Here is a 19,026-nt window from a genome sequence, read left to right as displayed (position 1 = left end):
TTCACCTTTTCCACCATAATAGCCCCCACTCCAAGGGTCAGGGAACCAACGTGGGGAATCCACAGATGCTAAATATGTTTATTTCAATGATGAATTAAAGAATAGGTGAACTAACAGCAGGTGGGATCAGGGACCTCTAAGCCAACTGTGAGATGCATTTGAGCTAAAATTCCATTGACCACCTGACCTCCATCAGCCAGCCCCTATCCTACCTTTTGGGTCATAGCAGTGTTTTGGGTTTACTGGAATCAGTGTCAGTTCAGAAGCATGTCCCATAATCTCCCTAACACCTGGTTATTTCTAGTATCTTCAGTGCACAGTCATCCTGGTAAGAAGTGGTAGGTCTCTTGGAATAAGTCTGGGATAAAGATTAATCATTTACATGTTGGCAGTGTAGAGGGTTTTTTCCACAAGGGAACCCAGCCTTCTCTACATTCAAGGCTTTCTGTTCTGCAAATTGGCTCCAGTATGGGAATTGATTAAGGGAAGATATTCAGCTCTTTTTGTGATTCAAGTTTGACTTCTGTTCACTTGATCTAGAACTCTTATGCTATGCAGATTCAGTAAGAATTTAGTAGACTTCCCATCTATTTAATTCCTAGAAACTCAGTAATCAAGTAACCAGTGCTATAGGTCTCTCTAATTGATCCTTTGGTCTCACTATCCTCATGGTAATCATAATCACCTGAGTGCTGCTATTTTTCCCCTACCATCCCAGGATCAACTTTTTCCTACTATATGCTTTAAGTTTTCTAATTTAGTGGCAGCAGTTCCCATTTAATTTCTGACCTATAGTAAAATTGACCAATGATATTTTTAAGGGACCTGGGACTTTGTACAAATTTATTTCTCAAAATCACTGTGAAAGATGTATTCTCTGTACTTTGTTTTAGAGTAGGTGAGCAGATACTAAGGACAAGGTCATTCTAAGTTATATCTTCCTTAACCTTTGAATTATTTCTTCTATGTCATTCCAAGAGGAATAATTGAATTTAGGTCACTTTTTGGTCCACATTTCAGTCAGCAAACCAAATAATGAGATCCTGTGCTAGTACTGAGCTGAAATATTAAAAGCAGAATCCCTACTTAGTGGGCCTCAATCAGTACATTTGGTCTCATCCAACTTTGTGTTTCTTCCACTGTTGTCTCATAAGTCCACTGCCACACATATTCCCTCATTTTTATGTCTATATAAAATGAAAAAAAGATCATGTAGCCTTTGTGGAGTGTACTTCCTCAAGGATCTACTATGAACCACAGTTTTAAGGTCTATTGGGACTTGAGTATGGTTGTAGGCCTAAAAGCAAAAAGGGCAATGAGAGTGGGTCCTGAGGAGCATAAGTAGTTTCTTGCATGGAGGCTGCCTCAGGGCAGGTGACTGGTGTCCCTCAGGCAAAGCTGGGTTAACTCAGATGGGGGTGGAGCAGCTGCTCCTAATGGCAAAGAGAACTGGGAATTCAGGTGTTCCATCTCTCAAATGTCATCAAGATCTTTCCAACAGTGCCATTTCAATTTATGGACCACCCCCACCCCCACCCCTGGCCCTAATCAATGCCTTCATAGCAGACACTCTACAATGTTGGGAATTTAATGTGCATCATAATTCAGCCACTCACAGGATGTGATTCTGGGTTTACTTTTTGGCAATCTCAGTTCTGTGATTACAGGGAAGGAGGGTTTCTTCCAGGGCAGATGTAGAATCTTTGTGGTCATTTGTGTGAGAATTGAACTGGGAATTCAAATCCCTGAGTTTATCCTTTCTTTAGTCTACTTTGACCATAACAATTAGGGGCACTAGCCAACAGTATAGTTGTTATTAGTTTGAGGAAAATGCTCCAAGGTATCAAACACATGGCCACCCGGAACTTTCTGTCTTATGAGTAGGAATGTGCAGTGGAGATACTTTGCATACCTCTGTTGCTGCATCATGCCATGAACTATCGGTGTTTTCTTTAGGTGCTTTGTGTTTGTGTTACTGCTGCTAGCTTGGAAAATGACTGATGGGGTCTTGACTTTTTGCAAGAAATATGCCATCTCTTTTCCTTTATTGAGGATAATGCATTGCAGAAAGTTCCTTATCCTGTTCCTGAAGTGCCTCTCTGAAGGAGCCAATCCTTCCTCTGGAAGGAGCCTGGGAGCACTTGTCCCACACTGCGTCTCCTACCTCCCTGATCTGGGCAGGGGGCCATCCCCCAGCATGGGAGGGCTTCTCTTCTTCAAACCTTCCTTCCTCATGCCTGAACTTGGCCACAAACAGCCCTCTCTCTTATCGGACCAAATTTTTTCTTCTTGTTCTTCCATGGGTCTAGGAGCTTGTGGATCTTGCAGGTTCTCGATGTTCTCTTTGCTGCTTGAGACCCTATAGCCCCTGATCCATGGACAAGCCGCTACTGGATATGCTTAGAAAGCTGAAGAGAGTCCTGGGAAGACAGGATGTCTGTGACCAGGAGCACCTCAGTCCTGAAGGAATACTTCAGGGACACAGTCTTGAAGGATAACACCAATGGCCAGATCTTGAGGCTGGTTCTCTGGCAGAACCCTTGATCTCAGTCAGGAGTCTCCTGGGCCCTGGGAAGTAGAAATTCTGGAGGGAGAATTTCTGAACCATGGTAAAGCAGAGACTATAGTTCCTGACAGGATTATACTTCCATGCCCTCTGGTTTGTAGGGTTATGTAATTAGTTCTGAAAGATAAATTGGAGGTGGAATTGATAGGTCATTTCTGAGTCCAAATTGCCAGGACAAAACCAACAAATACTCTTTCTCTTGCATTGTGACTCAGAGTTCCCAATAGGTCATCAAAGTGAGACAAATATGTGAGTTTAAAGATTGACTTGACTTAACATGAGCAAATGAAACTTGGAACCAAGGCCCAGCCTGACTGCTTAGACCAGAAACAAGACTCACAGTCAGACTTCAGTGAGCTACGCCACCAGCAAGAAGTGACATGCAACACATTCAACAGGGCATAATGACTGGGAACATGGTCTTACCAAAAAGACTTTAATGAGGAAATCCAACAGAACTCACAGGCAGATGCCTAATCATCTTCAGAGTTAAGATCAGACAAACTGCTTTAGCAGTCAAAGACCAACCTGAAGAGCTGACACATAACAGGACGTCTCTACCCATCACAAAATTCCATTCAAATACCATCCTGCAAAGAATCAGGTACAGCACTAAGAAATCTGGGCACTCCTGAAAGAAGTTCACTCATCTGAAAGATACTACTGGGTCAAATAAAGAACAAATTCTGGGGGTCATTCTGTAATTTGGCATAGTTGGTAGACAAAAATCATACTTAATACTGCCCCTCTAAAGTTTGCTGGCAATATTGAAAACTGGACTGATTTATTTTGTTTGTCTCTTTTGTCAATTTGAGCTGTGTACAGGTACTTAGAGACTCTGAAGCTGGAAAAGGAATGTAAGAAAATCACAAAAGAGCTCCCATGTGGCAATTTCATGGCAGACTCTGTGCAAGCTGTGTTATGTTGGAGGATTTCTTCCCATGTGCTACCATTGTACATTCCAGACAAGCTTTGATTAAATAAAGGTACATGTCTACCAAGACAAAGCTCTGTGCACTAACACATGCACATATTTTATGTGGATTATATTAGCTTTGGCCTGTGCACAGCCCTCAATATCCATAGTGCATTTGCAGGGCCATTTGGTCAAAAATTTTTTAAAATGAGAAAAAAAATGTGGTGACTTTAAAATGGAACATCCCTTTGCCCTTATATGCTAAAAACTTTTAGAATAAATAAATAGAATTATGGATTTTGCATTTAGAGACAAAAATGTCCCTGTAATTCATGTACCTTTACACAAATCTCATTTGCAAGCCCCTTTATTGTGATTTGAATAAATCTATTATCTGAAACAGGTCAACTTCATCAGGATCCTCCTTGTGAATAGAAAAAAATATGTTTTATAAAAAATATCAGGAAAATTTTACTTTTATAAGGGTTTTTCCTCAAAATTTTGATTTATAGTTCTGATTTATATTAAGACTTGACATATCTTTAGATATTATAATTTATAATTTTAATATTTTAAAAAGTGTTTGAATTAAAAAACAGTAAATTTTGTATTATATATTACTTAGAAAATTGCAGAGTTCAAATAAAGTCTCATTTTGAAAAAAAGCCATTTAGTATCTTTTTAAAAATTTTTTTTAGTTGTTAATGGGCCTTTATTTTATTATTATTTTATTTGTATGTGGTGCTGAGAATTGAACCCAATACCTCGCACATGCTAGGCAAGTGATCTACCACTGTGCCACAGCCCAGCCCCCACTTAGTATGTTAAGGACAAATCTAAACATTTTCCCCAATATAATCATTTTTATTTATTTATCTCTCTAAAAAATATAAAGTACTTTATACTAGTAACTGTATGGAATTGAGAAATAAGTAGCTTAATGCTAAAAATAGTTTCTAAAATGCTCATCCATGAATTCATTAGGAATAATGAATAATTATTTTAATTTTCCTGGTCCACCAACAGCAACATTTAATTTTCCTGTTCCACCAACAGATGGATGCAGTCTATGTTCTGAGGAAACAAATTCAACGGCTCAGCATGGGAAAGGCTGACAATTACAAGAAAACAGAACAATCTTATCAGTTCCTTTTGTTTCTGTTGACTTTATGTTGTATAAATAAATGATCTATATTCTAAATGCTAATTTTGATTGTGTTGCAATCAAATCAGTTGAAAATGTTCACTCTCTCTGATAGAGTCTTGCAAGCAGGTTGACACTTTTAGATTTACAGCCCAGGATTTTAGCAACTGAGTTATGAAAAGAGCAGTCCCGGTCTGGAAATGAGTATGCAAGCATTTGTGGGGAGCAGAAAAGAAAAAAAAAACATAATATGATTTCTCTAGTTAATTTCAACCAACCTCTGCCAAGAACATGGTTCTCTTCACCAAGCCTGCACGTGCACCACAGTTGAGGTTGGAAGGCAGCAGCCTCTGTAAATGCTATGAGCCAACTTGATCCAAGGTCCCTAGAGCAACAATAACTGCATAACAAGGGACTCCTTGCACAAGCAAAGTGTGGAATGCAAGGCTCACGTTGTTTCTTTTGGATGCAGTTTTCTGGGTGTTTATTTTTGCTTTTCAACTTTCGCTTGGATAACTGTGGAACACAAAATTTCTTAAGGAGATTTTTGGAGAAGAAAAATGAAGTTGAATACTATAGCATGTTCTTATCTTGAATGCAGAAATTTCAGCAATATGCTTTTGTATGGAAAATATTAACTATTTGAAATTAAGAAATATCAATTGAAAAACCAGTCAAATCCAATTTTTTAGGTATTAAATTTATATCTAATGGCATCAATTTTCTCAAGCAGTTATAGGCTTTACTGCTTAAAATCCATAAGTTTTGAAAAGTTTTATTTCAGGTATCTTAACATGCTAACTTTTCAGCAATTTGCCTCTTTGTACAAAAAAGTTAAGGTATATTCTAATATCAGGGCCATTTTTTAATCTGTATATTGAAAACACAACTTCAGCCACCTCAGACTTTAAATGGTGTCACAGAGCTGGGGCCTTTCAGGAAACTGAAGCAACATGAACTCCCCCCCCCCCCCCCATTCAAACCCTGATTCTTGCAAAAGATTTCTGAGTAACAGGAATGAGTTTGTTAGAAGGAATGGGAAAGGGACACTCTCAAAGGATTGAGGAACAGTGTGCCTCTCTTGCACTCCAGTTTTATCGGGGACCTCAGAGAAGTTTCCAGAGAGTCTTGTTTAGATCCACCTCTTGACTTGATTGATATGAAGATGACATCAGACTTTCAAGTCTCCACTGCCATGACAACAGTATTTCATTTGGCCCATGCCTACAAGGTTCTCATTGAGTTTTTCTTTTGGTAGTGGAGATAGAACTCAGGGACACTCAACCACTAAGCCAAATCCCCAGCCCTATTTTGTATTTTATTTAGAGACAGGGTCTCACTGAGCTGCTAAGCACCTCACTGGCTTGCCATTGCTGAGGCTGGTTTTGAACTCATAATTCTCCTGTCTCAGCCTCTTGAGTTGCTGGGATTACAGGCACACTTAGCTCTCATTTGATTCTTAACCATAAATTTTTACAGATTTTATGGTTAGGAGGATACCATCCTTATCTCCCCGAGTTTTGGGATCTGGTGTATGAAAAGGGTCACAAAAAGTCTCCCCTTTCAGGGTAACTTGGGCTTCTCTTATTGACATTTTCCCAGGCTTGCATTTCTTCTGCAGATAATAAGTAGTTTGCTGAGGAATGTACATATCCTGTTCACTTAGGCCAGGCAGGGCTGCAGGTAAATTTCTTCTTGGAAAATAAAGCATATAATTATCATTACCCATTTTATAGAATTATTTCCCTCCTTGTGTTCCCATCATTCATATCTGTCTGTCCCCTAACAATGGGAACTCTAGAATAAAAGGAGAAGAGATTTCAAAAATAGACTCTAGGAGTGTTTAATTCTTTCTTTAATAATACTACTAAGCCATTACTATCTCCACAATAACCAGTTCTTCTAGTAAATACACTGAAAAATGTAGTGGCAAGATCACAGGCCATGGTGCTCAGCTCCTTGGGCATTGCTTCACTCATTTTGGTTCTTGGACATACATAAACCTGCCCAGAATTCTCTATAAAGTCCTCTCAATACCTTTCAAAGAGCCCTTTCTTTGGTTTGTTGTAAATATTTTTCTAAGAAATATTTTATTGGTTTTCATAAATCAATTGAAAAAAAAAATATGTATGTAAATAAAATACATGACTAAAACCAAACATATAAAACAAAATATAAAATGTGGAAACAACTTTGATTAATAAATATGTTCTCTGTATTGAACCAGAAAATTACTTTAAAAACAATAAAACACATTGAATTTTAAATTATTCTGGGTTTTGGGAGGTTAGAAAAGGGTGGATTGTATGACACTGGAATTTAATGTGTTTTAATTAATGTAAATATTTAAGTGTATTAACTAAATATTGGACTGTTATTGGTGTAATAGAAAAAGTAATTTACTCAGTGACACCCAAGTAGCATAAATGGATTAATATACCTCCAAAAAAATCATAATAATCAGCCCTACCTTCCTGCACATGGTAGAAGATGGTGATCCTTATGTTTAACAGTAACCTTGTCCTGGCCTTCTCACACATGAACTCCTGGTGTAAGGGGTCCTTTTGAAAGAAAAAAAACCCAAGTGTTTTTTTCTTCCTCGTTTCCTGTTCTTCCTCCTAATTTTCTCATGCTAAGAACAGAAGTATAGACATTACTCACAGAGCCCCATTGGCAGCCCTCAGAAAGTTTGAAAACTGAATGGTAAGGCATCTCTTAACTAGAACTGGGCTGGAAAAAGATGTGCAGTAAATCCCTATATAGTATTTCCACTGGCTTCATAGAAATTATGTAAATAGCCTAAAGTGCATGGGAAATAGCAAAATATCATAAAATAAACTAAATAGTGCATTTGATTACTTCTTTCCATTGTTTTTAATATGATTAGCTTAATTATATATTCATATAATTTAATGTTAAAATAATGATTGTATTTTAACACTGGCTTGCAAAAGTCAAGAAAAGTTAATGGTTGGCTTGTTCTGGCTGCTGAAAATGGATACCAGCATGTGACTACTTAATGAAAAAATATTAGAAAAATTTCCTTTAAAATCAGGAGGAAGACCCAGTGGTTCTGGAGGCTGAGGCAGAAGGATCATAATTCAAACCCAGCCTCAGCAACTTCTCAAAGTCTTGAGCAACTTAATGAGAACTTTTTTCAAAATGAAAAAATAAAAATGTTTCAAAATGAAAATCTAAGAGAAAAAAAAGACTTAGTGAGCCCATGTCTCAAATGGAAAAAGGCCGATAAAGGCTGTGGCTGTGCCTCAGTGGTTCAGCATCCCTGGATTCAAATCCAACCACCCCCACATATATCCTTGTTGTAATGGGACCCATTTAAAATTAGAAGCCCCAAGTACCATTAAATACTATTTTTCCTACTTATTATTCATTTTCTGGTAAAACTAATTTCTCTGTCCCAGATTCCTAGAAGCCATCATCTTATGAAGAGAATGGAAGCTAAAAGTCCTGCTGTCTACAAAGGTAGAAATAAAATCATGACACTTCCCTGGCCTGCAGTCTGGGTATATGCATATTTCCTGGCTCCTTTTTCCTATAAATAGTTACATTTCTGTAGGGCAGCAAAGGTAGATAAGCTCTTTTCTCAGATTTGGCCAAACTAGTTTCAATTATTTTTTCCTTTTTGTGTAATTTCTTCCTAATGTGATTGGGTAAGCAACTGAATCCAGCTCACCTGGACCCTGGCTATCCTCTGGCCTGGGTAACACTCTCAGTACCCAAGAGCAAATTTCACTGTAGTAGCACTTTTTATTTCCTATAAGAACCTGTTCTATGCATTTATAGCTTGGATGCTTGGCATGGCTTTTGGCCTGACTTGACTTTCCACATGCCTTCTGTATTGAGCTTGACCACATGTGGCTTTTGATATAAAAATGAGAGATGAGTAACTCTTCCTTTCACTTAAACACTGTGAGGTGATTGTATAGATATTAATTGCCCTTATTCTTTTAACAAATGATGCTATATTTTATTTATGAATTAGAATAAGGAGGATTTTGAGGAAGGTGTGGCTCACTTGGCTTTCTCTGCTGGAATTTTGGGGGCTTTGTGAAAAAGAAAAGAAGGAAGTGGAAGGTAAGGATGCCAGGCTATTGATGAGGAGGGTATTGCAGGGCATCCAGGTGGTCTCTCTCTCCCACTTGTGTTTCTAATCTGTTTCCAGATGTGGGAGACTGAGCCATTCCCTCTGTCTCCCCAGATGACTGTGATGTGCTTCAGGCCTGCACCTGTGGAGCACTCTTCTGGGGGATGAGGGCAGAGGGCAAAGCTTCAGTACAGAGAGGGTCTGACAGTTCCCTTGCCGAAGCCAGTGGTTACAGGCTCTTGTTGTAGTTGTAGCTGGATGACTGCAGAGCTATTCCTATTTTTGTGTTTTCTGCCCTGAACTATATAATTCATAGCAGCAGAAAATTATTTCTCTTTTAATTCACAATTTATTGCACTTTAACCACAGTGCTTAGTGTGTAGCAATTCCTCAATTATGGTATATTTGTGTGTGTGTGTGTGTGTGTGTGTGTGTGTGAGAGAGAGAGAGAGAGAGAGAGAGAGAGAGAGAGAGAGAGACTGCACACTGTTAATGGAAACTTCTTTCTTTTTCTTTTCTACTTTCTCACATTACGTATTGTATCTCCATATGTTTCTCTTGATCTTTTCTGTACATTTTGTGTTTGTGTTGATCACTAGGATATGTGGGTGCTCAGCTTCTGGGAAGTGAATGTGAGTCCAGATTCTTCTTTTCTGGTTCATTTCATTCTTAGAGTCCATTGCTACAGGTCTTTATAATTTTTTCAAAATAAGCTAACTGTCTTAAATTCAGTTCTTGTATCCAATAAAATAAAGAAGTGACATTTCTACATTTAAGAAAATAAGTAAAACTGGACAAGTAAGGAAATTTCTGTCACTGGAAGTTGGTGGCATTTTATTCATATTTAAAATTTGTTATTCTCTAAACTGTGGGTCAGAGCTGAGGCTAGTACAAACCCATAGAGAAAGGAATTTTGCAGGTCTACACTTGGAATCTGCAGTTCTTCTGTTCAGAGGCAATGGCTTTACAAAGGAACAGAAGTTCCTGAGGATTGTTCCAAGCAGAGAACACTATTTGGGAGGCCATGTTGACAGTGGCTCAGTGTACGGAGATTCTAGGGGCAGGATAAGGCTGATGGTGTCCCTCTTGTGCTCCCAGTAGTTTTACAGAAATGAGGAATGGATGTGGGAATTCTGTGGGAAGTCTCTGTGAAAAGTCTCTGTTTCCAGTTCCTGTGGGAATTCTGAGGTGGCTGTGTGATGTCTCTGTGTGGGTCTCTCAAAATCTGTGTAAAATTTGTAGGAGGTCTCTGTGTAAGTACCCTCCATTAGATCAATGTGTTTGTGTAAGATGTCTCTGTACTACCTCTGGGTGGTCTATATGATAAATTCTTGCTGAGAAAATCTGTAGGACATCTCTGTGGTGATTGTTCCCCAAGGTCTGGAACTCTGTGGGAGGTCTCTGTGAGAAATCAATGCATGAGGACCATGTGGCAGTGAAAGGTTGTTGTGGGAGACTATGTTAGGTCTCTGAGGCCTCTCTTGGTACAATATCTGTCAGAGGTTCCTCTGGGAAGTCTGTCAGGGGTTCTGTGAGATCACTGCATGAGGACCATGTGGCAGAGAAGGGTTGTTGTGTGAGGACCATGAAGTTGGTGTTATTTCTGAGGGAGGGCCTTGTGTTTCCATAACTGCTATGTTGGAGGTTCTCTGATGGTCTCTGTGGCAGTGTTTTTATTGGATCTCTGAAGGGCCCTCTGTGGGGCTCTGGATCTGTATGATCAAGGCACAGGACCTGAATCAGGGGTGGCCTGTGGGTCTGTGCTCACCCTGAGAGGGACTGCCTGGCTTTACATGTGGAGTACTTTCAGGCATTAGAGCAAGACCATGCCTGTGTCGTCTGCCTTGATGGCACTTCATGGTACAGGACTCTGCATCAGGGAAAAACAGGGCAGAGTGCCCTGGAGTGGGGCTGCTGCCTTCCTCAGGTGGGTCATAGCATCAAACATTCTGCAGACACAGCTTCTCCTCTTCCTCCTGTGAGGCCTGCCTGCTTTCCCATGTGAACAGATCCTGGGAAGAATAAGCCTGTGCTGGAAGCACAGTAGGGGCAGAAAAGACTCCTGCTTGCCCCCTGCCCAGCTTGCTCCCACATTTTGGACAAGTCACTGCCCTGCTATGACAAGTTCTAACTGAACCATCTCTTCTGTAGTCTGTGGACAAATAAGTTCTGGAAGCCTAGAGAATTTGCTTTGTGACCCCAGGCTCCCCTTTGGACTTTTTACTGCAGAATAAGAGTTAGAGTCATGTGTATGCATAATGGTCACCAAACTGGGAGTCACAGCTAGAGTTCCCTAGTCCTGACTACTCAAATTGTCAACTCATTCCTTATATAATTAAAGAGGCAAAGCCATGCGGCCCCATTAAATATAATGTCAGAAAATGAATCTGCCCTACCAAAGGGTTTGCTTCCTCTATTGCCTGTGTCATTGCTAAAGAGGCATCTCTAGATCTGTGGTCTGGGAGCCAGAGCATGGTACAGAGTGGTGAGGCCATGGTGAATCCATGATTTCTGGTACTGGGATAGCAGAGGCTTTCCATCCACCACACCATCTGTGGTATCCCCATGTTACTCTGCCTCTTTCTTTGGCTCCATTTCAATTCTCCACATCCCACTCTACCCACTATGCCCCACTGTCACATAGTTATTGAATACACATTTGTGCCATCTGGGGGTTGGGGGCAGAGAGGTGGTGAGCTGCATGTGACATAGATTCAACAGCCAACTTGATGTTCCCACCAAACAATTTCCTTTCTGGTCACTGCCCTAGAGAGTGAGGAAGGTAGGAACAGAAGCAGGTGACATGGCCATGGCATGCAGCCTGAGCTAGAAGGAGCTGGCAAGGCCCATCTCCATGTTAGCCTCCAAAGGCGAGGGGTTCCAAGGGCAGGTGTCTTAGAGGCAGGACTCTCTAAGCATCTCTGAATTCAGATCCAGGAAACTGTATCTTTTCCCAAATTTTCTGGGCCCATTTGTAGCATGGGAAGCTATTAAGTCTCATGGTAACACTGCACACCAATCCCTATAGCCTCACAAATTTCAGAATAAAGGGAAAGGGTGATTCAAACATTAGGGTGGGGTTCTCATGAAGTCGCCCATCTTGACCAGTCCCAAAATGTGTTCTGTTATTTTTGTAATGATCAAGTCATAAATTATTAAGGTATAATGAGGGGATCTGGCATGAGATTTGGGTACTCATTGCCACTGTCACTTCCCTGCATGTCCAGTCTCTTCTAGAATCTATTCTAATAAAAAACAGACATGACCTTCTTCCCTATGACCCAGCACAACACAGACAGAAGCCTCTCTGATTAAAAAGCAGTATTGTTAAGTCATTGTCACCACATTAGGAAGAAGCCAGTCTCAAACAAAGGTCTCACATGGGGACAGTTTTTCTGAATATGATCAATATTATATGAAAAAGTTATTCCCAGCAGGACAGGAGTCAGAAGCATGTTGATGTTGATGAGACAACAAATGTCTCTGAAGAGCACAGTGCATTGGACAGTGGACATTGTGTTCCAACATACCTGCCACCCTGGTCCTCTGTGTGTAGAGGCTGGGCAGAGGTACAGACTCTTTGAGAAGCAAGGCCTGCTTGTTGTCCTTGTTTCTGATCCACCTGTTCAGAGGATGGATGTGGTCGCTAGGGTTGGCCTGGTGACCAGGAGGCATAGCTCCTATCACTCTCCCTTGCTCCAGAATAATGGGACTCCTAGAATAATGGGATTGTCTACCCATAGGGGCCTGGTATTCCTCTTTAACTTTTTTTGTCTTTAAGGCAGAATGTTCATAATGAAACCTCATTTTCTGCTCTATGATCCACCCAAAAGTTGAAATGAGTGCCTGGGTTTCTGATGCCCTGTTGTCTGTAAGCAGTCGGCCAGTGACTGACCCTTGGCTTTGGTCAGAAGTTGAGGGGGTCATAATTTTGGGTAGGGAGTTTGCCTGCCCTTTGGTATTACTGCAAAAAATATTCTGCAGAAAGTTCTTTATTCTATCCCTGAAGTTCCTCTTTGAAGGAGCCTGGGAGGACTTGTCACTCACGGTGTCTCCTATCTTCCTGACTGGGGTAGAAGGACCCATTTCTCCTGCACATAAGGGCCTCCCTCCTGCAAGCCTTTCTTCCTGTGCTTTTGACCTGGGTTTCACACTGTCCTTATTCTTGGAAGTTGCTCTAAACTTATTTCTCCTGCTCTTCCAAGGATCCTGGAGCTCAGTAATCTTGGGCTCCTGCAGTTCCTTACTGCTCTCTTCACTGGTTAAGAGTCCATACAGATCCTGAGAAATTGATGCACTTCTACTGGTCATGCTTAAGGAGCTGGACCATCTCTCCTCTGAAGTTAGGATATTTGCAGCCCAGAGCGCCTTGGGGCCACAGTCCTCATGAAACATGTCAGTGGCACAGTCTTGCAGGATGATGTCAGTAGTCTGTTCTTGAGGCTGCTTCTCTGGTTTAGTCTGTGCCTTTAGGCATGAGTATTCTTGGCCCTGGGAAATAGAACTTATGAAAGAGGATGGTGTTTTACTGATCCACTGAGATTTTAAATTCTTCAGATGAATATCAACATTTAGGAAGTTTGATGTCTTTCTGATTTTCTTGGTGATTCCCCAGTCAGAAGACTCCTCTTCATCATCCTCTATCTTTCTGACTTCACCTTTTAAAAATTGGGGCCCTACCTGCAGTGATGACACGCTGTGGCATGAGACTTGTGAGCTCACACTACTCTCCAGGGACTCATGTCTGCCCACTTCTAGGCCTAGACTTGGTTTTAGGCTGTTTCTTCCAGATCTCAGGACAGCATCATTGTGCCAGGTTCTGCCCACGAGAATATAAGTGTGGGGCTGAGAGGGCAGGCTGCCCTTGTGTACAGTTGAAGGAGCATCCGAGAGCCCATAGTTGTCACTGGATGTAGTTCTGCTCAGGGACTCGAAAGATGGGCCAGAGAAAGGACTCTTCTGGGTGGGAACTGAAGTTTGTGCTGTCTCCTTCAGTCCTGGACCTTTCTGAATGGGTTTTCCCAGGACCCTGGCATCATGGGCAATGGAGTCAACTCTGGAGTCACAGGAAACTGAAGAGGAAAGGGAAGGCTGTGGGGGTAGTGAAGCCGCAGAGTTTCTCATCTTCAAAATATTTACGTGCTTAAGGACCTTGAGGGGTAGGTCCCACCTGTGCTTCGCTCTTAGACTTGTAACATGTGCCTCTAACGCCTGCTGAGCGCCAGCATCAAGGAGGGAGATCTCCTGGGAGGTGTTCCTGAAGGCTTCCCCACCTTTTAAGGATGTTTCATCCCCAGTTTTTTTGTCGGTTTTTGAATTTCCAGGTGGGCCAGAGACATGATATATGCCCAGCCTGGAATGCCAAACACCCACAGGAATCATGTCCTCCTGAATTGTCTCTGGTCTTCTTGAACTAGTCTTCTGTATAGCAGGGCTTCTGTTGTTTAGAAACACAGGGTTCCAGGAAGACTCACTATTTTCCTTTGCCTGACCTCTCCTTGAGATGTTGTCCCAGGACTCCTTCAGATTTAGAAATGGGTTCCTCTTGGGTGGTAGTCCATACTGGTGTAGCATGAACCTCTTTTGAAGATGTTGTTCCAGTTTCTCCTGAAGCTCAAGGCTGAGGAAATTCCCTGGGGGCTTGTTGATGGACTTGTGGTCACAGGAGGCCCTGTTCTCAGAGGTGAGATTGCTAAAGATGTTCTGAGACTTTTGGACCAAATAAGGTAAAGCCTCTCTACTTTGTACTTGTTTTCTTAAAATATGGTATTCTAGGTGTTGAAGAGAAGAAGAGGAAAGCAACTGGGTCCCCTCTTGGTTTGTGGGGCATGGAAATCCAGAGGCAGTATTCAATTGAAAATGGCATGGCATGCTTGGGAGAGACAATGTGAGATGTTCCTGAGGGTGGATCTGAGCCAGTGATGGGGACTGTGACCAGGATAAGGATGGAATCACAGGCTGGAGTTGAACAAGAGGGTGGAGCAACTGAGAGGAAAAGAGTGGCCCAGGTGTAGTCTGCACCTGCACTGGAATGTAATTAGGCACTTCGTTGAATGCAATCGAGGAAAAGTCTGCTGAGGGCCCAGACATTCTGACAGTAGCCACCAGGGACTCACTGTGCAGAATGGGGAGGCCCCAAAAGAACTGGCTGCATTTCTTCTGTAAATGGTCCCTCAGGACCCTAGTGTAAAAGAGCTGCTCAGAATCAGAAAGCTTCTCTGACTTGCCTTTTGTGTTCCAGATGGTAGTATTCTGCTCCCTGCCCAGTGACTTTACTTTGCTTCCCTGAGAATTCAGGGAGTAGACTGTTTCATTTTTTGTCTTCACATTACAAATTTTCCTTCCTGCTCTCTTGCTGATAAGTATCTCCAATAGTTTCTGGACATTGGGGTTAATGAAAGAGGTCCCTTCAGTCTCTACCTGAGAGTGTGGGTGGTTTCCCCAGAGTGAGTCCTCTGGTGGGTGAGAAGCATGATCTCTCTTGGATTCACTGTGTGGGGAGTGGGAGAGGTCACAGACTCTGGCAGTCATCTGCCACCAGGAGAGGGATGAGATGGGACAGGTGGAGAGAATATGGCCTGAGATTGCTGGGAGAGGAGATGGCAGTGGGACAGGAGATGGCAATGGAACAGGAGAGGATGATGGGCCAGGAGAAGGCGATGAGACAGGAGATAGCAGTGGGACAGGAGAAGGCAACCAATAGTTTTTGGGTGGAGAGGAGCTCTGTGGGTTGGTTCCCGGTGAAAGTGTCATTGAGTCACACTGAGAAGAATTCAGGCTGGGGCCTGGCAGAGATGCACAACGGGCCATGTGATCAGGAGAATGAGATTGGGGAGAGGAAATTCTGTGTGGCTGAAGTGAACATTGTTCTAGAGGAATCATAGACTCTCGTGATTTAGAGGCACTCAGGGATGAGTGAGACTCAAGAGTATCTGAGGAAGTCATTAGGTCTGGTGAGGAAGTAGAGGCCAGAAGCAGAGGGCGCTTGCTCAAAGAAATCAGGGAAGCCAAAGGGAAGAAGGCAGTGGCCAAAGTATCCTCCACAGGCAGTGTACGTGATTTGTGGGCTCCAGCTGACTTATCTGGGTCATCTCCTTTTATGAGCTGATGAAAGCTGCTGTCATCCTGGAGCTTCTGTAGGTGGCTGCAAAAGATAGAGGCACAGGCTTCAGCCAGGAGCAGATGGGCACAGGAGGTAGGGCAGGTGGTGCAGGGGTAAACACCTGTCATCTATGGCTCCTCACTGCCCCACTCACTAATATCACAAAGCCCTTGCTGTCCCGTAACTCCAGAGCTTTAGACACACACTGCCCCACCTGAGGCTCCTTCCTCCCCTATGAGAGCTTTGTGTTGCTGGATGATGTCACAGGTAGCAGTAGGAAGGACTCAGGATGAAGTGGAAAGTTACTCACTTTTGTAGAAGTGAAAGCAGATCTTCAGGCTCTTCCTCTTTCTTCCAGCAATCACTATAATCTGAAAATAAAGACCTGGTTATTGTGGAGAAGTGAGGATGAGTGGAATGTCCATATGGGGCAGATAAAGAGAGTAGACTCTGGTTGCAAGGCACCACTGTTCAAGTCTACATGACAAGTGACATGGATAGCAAAGAACATGGAGGAGGCAGCATTGTGTCGTTTACTTCCATCTCCACTAGCCTCCGTTGTACTAATAACCACAGTATTGGGAGAAAGATTGGACAATTTCAAAGAGGAAAGTTTCTTAGGGAATTGAAAGCTTGTCTACACTTTGACCAGGAAGTCCCACCTCCTTATCCACATGAAGCATGGGAACAAAAGGAAGTCATTGTCAATAATAAATGACTGTTCCAATCAGGAAGATGGGGGCTAGTAAAAAGTACCGGAAATCTAATGATCTTTCCCCCTCCTCCTCCCATGTTTCCTTCCCCCTTCTCCTCCAACCTGTTGCTAGGTTAACTGCCCCAGGAATTGTTCCTCCCTGCAGGGAGTTGTAGGAGTTGTTAATTGATGCCTCCTGGGCTGTTCCCTTCCTGCCTGGATCATTTCATCATTGGGCCCACCTTTGGGTCATGTATGCAGGATGGGAGAGGAGAGGCAAGATAAGGGAAAAAGGAAGTTATGAGAACAGAGGAATTCTAAAGTGTACAAAAGGGACAAGACACCCCCACTTTTTTGAATACCCAGCCCTGGGGTCCCTTTTCTGTGGAGAAGTCTGTCTCTATTCTATCCTTTAAGTAAAACTTGCTTTCTATGTTTGCCTCTGCATTTCTTGAGTGTTCAGTCTTCACCCCTGGGAAAACAGAACTTGGCCCTGATTGATTCTCCTCACTGGCAGGATCACAGATAGCATGGCTCCAATAGTGCCCATACCTCCCTACTGGACATCACCCACTCCTTGCCTTGCCAGGATCCTCCTTCTCAAATCTTTGCAACTGATTTCCTCTGGGACATGGCTCTGGTCTCTTTGGGACAGGTGACCACAAGTCCCCTCTGGAGTGGAAGGGCAGGGCCTTACCTTTCAGAATGTTGCTCTTCTTCCTTTTCTTTTTCACCTTCAGGTGCTAACCAACAAGAAAGAAAAAGAGGCTGTGTGCCAGTTCTCCTTCCGCACTCCTAGATCAGCTGCAGACATTCCATTTTTTTCTGAACAGCATCACGTTCTACAGTTAGCTAGTTCTCTTTGTTCAGAGAACATTTTAAAAGTGGCACAATACTTCATTTTCCTTCTCTGGTATTTTCTACATGAACTACACAATGCATGCCCTGGTGTAATCACTGATCAGGCTCAGGAACAGGCTTATTTACAGAGGCTCTTCTCAGCTGCGGCACAGGGTTCTGCTACCTGAGGCCAGAGGTTTCTCCAGTGGGTGATGGAGTCCTCAGGGCTCAGCACAGCCCTCCCCTCAGCTCAACACAGAGGAAAGGCTGGGCTCTGGACTTTAACCTTCCACCATTGCAAATGAGTTCTGAGAGGAGGCACAGTAAATAGCTATCTGGGAATCAATGAATCTCACAGGAAAAAGAACAGCAATGGGAAGGATATGAACTCCTATCTCTGCCAGTAACAAAGGGTTTCAAACTTTTTACACCTGCCTTCCCGAGTTAAAATTTTAACCTGCACAACTAATTCCATGACTGTCTGAAGGGCCATTCACAGTTTCCAATGATTAATTCACCCTCATTGTAAACTATAGAACTCAGACTCCTTCTGTAACCCATGGGTCATTTTTGTACCTAGAAAATGAGCCCTTCCAGTGCCTGATGGATTGACTGTGCTTCAGCATACAGGACAGCTTTCTGATTCATTTGAGGTCTGCTTCCATCCTGGTTATTTGTATTTTCATTATGGGGCTGAAATCATGTTGGTTATTTTTGCTTATATCTAGGGAGAGTCTTTCTCTGACCTGAACCATCTGTCCCAGAATGATGATCTGTTCTGTCCTGAGTTTTATCTTTTTTGAAGTGCATCTATTTATTTTGGAAAAATGGAAAGAAGAGTAGACAAAACAGAATCTAGTTTTTGTTGAGTCTGGTCTGAGGGTTTCTTACCTTCTTGAGTTTTTTCTTTTTCCTTGGTGGTGGGAAGAATGGATCACTCTGGAGGAAGGGCAATAAGAGAAGAAAGAGCCCCAGTCCACACACAAAGGCAAGGATCATATCCATTTCCCAGGGGGTGAATCTGGAGTGCATCCATGAGGCACTAATGCTATTCAGAGGAAAGAAAGGATTCTCCATCATCTGAACCACACTGTCCTGTTTGGACAAATGAGCCCTGAGAGTTTGCTTCAGCAGTAAGGAGTAGGGCCCTGGCCTGTGTCACAGGGCTGTGCCTTCTCATCACAAAGGGATCCTGACAGAAGGGGAGTAGCAAGAAGAAGAGGCAGCACCACACCTCTGCCCCACCCTCTGGCCAAGCATTTCCTCCACCCTCCTGTGCCTTCTAGATCTTTCCTTTCAACTTCACCTACTCACCCTGTCAGAGGAGCCTTTTGTCCATTCCATATTCTTTCCCCCCAGAACCCAGACATGACCCACTTCCTTGTAGATCTCTGCTTGAGCTCCATTAATTTCATGGCTCTTGGAAATTTGTTTTATCTCTGTAATTTTTATATCTCAGGGATTATTATTTTCAGGATCACCTCTCTTTGAAATTCCAACTTTTCCATATAATATATTCTTGCCTTGTATCAACTCAACATAGAATTAAAATCAATTCTATTTTTATTTAGTTATATAAATTTTAAATAAAAATTTTCAAATTTATTTTATTATCTTCATCTAGAGGATTTATTTTGCTGGCAACAAATTTTTTTCATG

General features: G+C 42.3%; 1 protein-coding gene across 1 annotated transcript; it reads right to left on the bottom strand.

The window, feature by feature from the left end:
• Nucleotides 1-1,262: 1,262 nt before the first annotated feature.
• LOC143382711 (spermatogenesis-associated protein 31E1-like) lies at nucleotides 1,263-18,444 on the bottom strand. Its single transcript, XM_077105629.1, has 5 exons — nucleotides 18,259-18,444; nucleotides 17,225-17,270; nucleotides 16,144-16,204; nucleotides 12,262-15,875; nucleotides 1,263-1,297 (listed from the first exon to the last, which is right to left on the bottom strand). Exons 1-5 carry the CDS (start codon nucleotides 18,442-18,444, stop codon nucleotides 1,263-1,265), a joined length of 3,942 nt encoding a protein of 1,313 aa, XP_076961744.1.
• Nucleotides 18,445-19,026: the final 582 nt, after the last annotated feature.

Source organism: Callospermophilus lateralis, chromosome 17 (assembly GCF_048772815.1).
Source record: "Callospermophilus lateralis isolate mCalLat2 chromosome 17, mCalLat2.hap1, whole genome shotgun sequence".
NCBI classification, from domain to species: domain Eukaryota; kingdom Metazoa; phylum Chordata; class Mammalia; order Rodentia; family Sciuridae; genus Callospermophilus; species Callospermophilus lateralis.
This window is presented reverse-complemented; position numbering and strand designations above follow the sequence as displayed.

Excerpts from the sequence above, each read along its gene's own strand:
- LOC143382711 (XM_077105629.1), bottom strand. The coding sequence starts at position 18,444 with ATGGAGAATCCTTTCTTTCCTCTGAATAGCATTAGTGCCTCATGGATG. Across the intron at positions 17,271-18,258 it reads AAAAGAAAAAACTCAAGAAG|CACCTGAAGGTGAAAAAGAA; the intron begins GTAAGAAACCCT and ends CTTGTTGGTTAG. Across the intron at positions 15,876-16,143 it reads CTGCTTTCACTTCTACAAAA|CCACCTACAGAAGCTCCAGG; the intron begins GTGAGTAACTTT and ends TATCTTTTGCAG.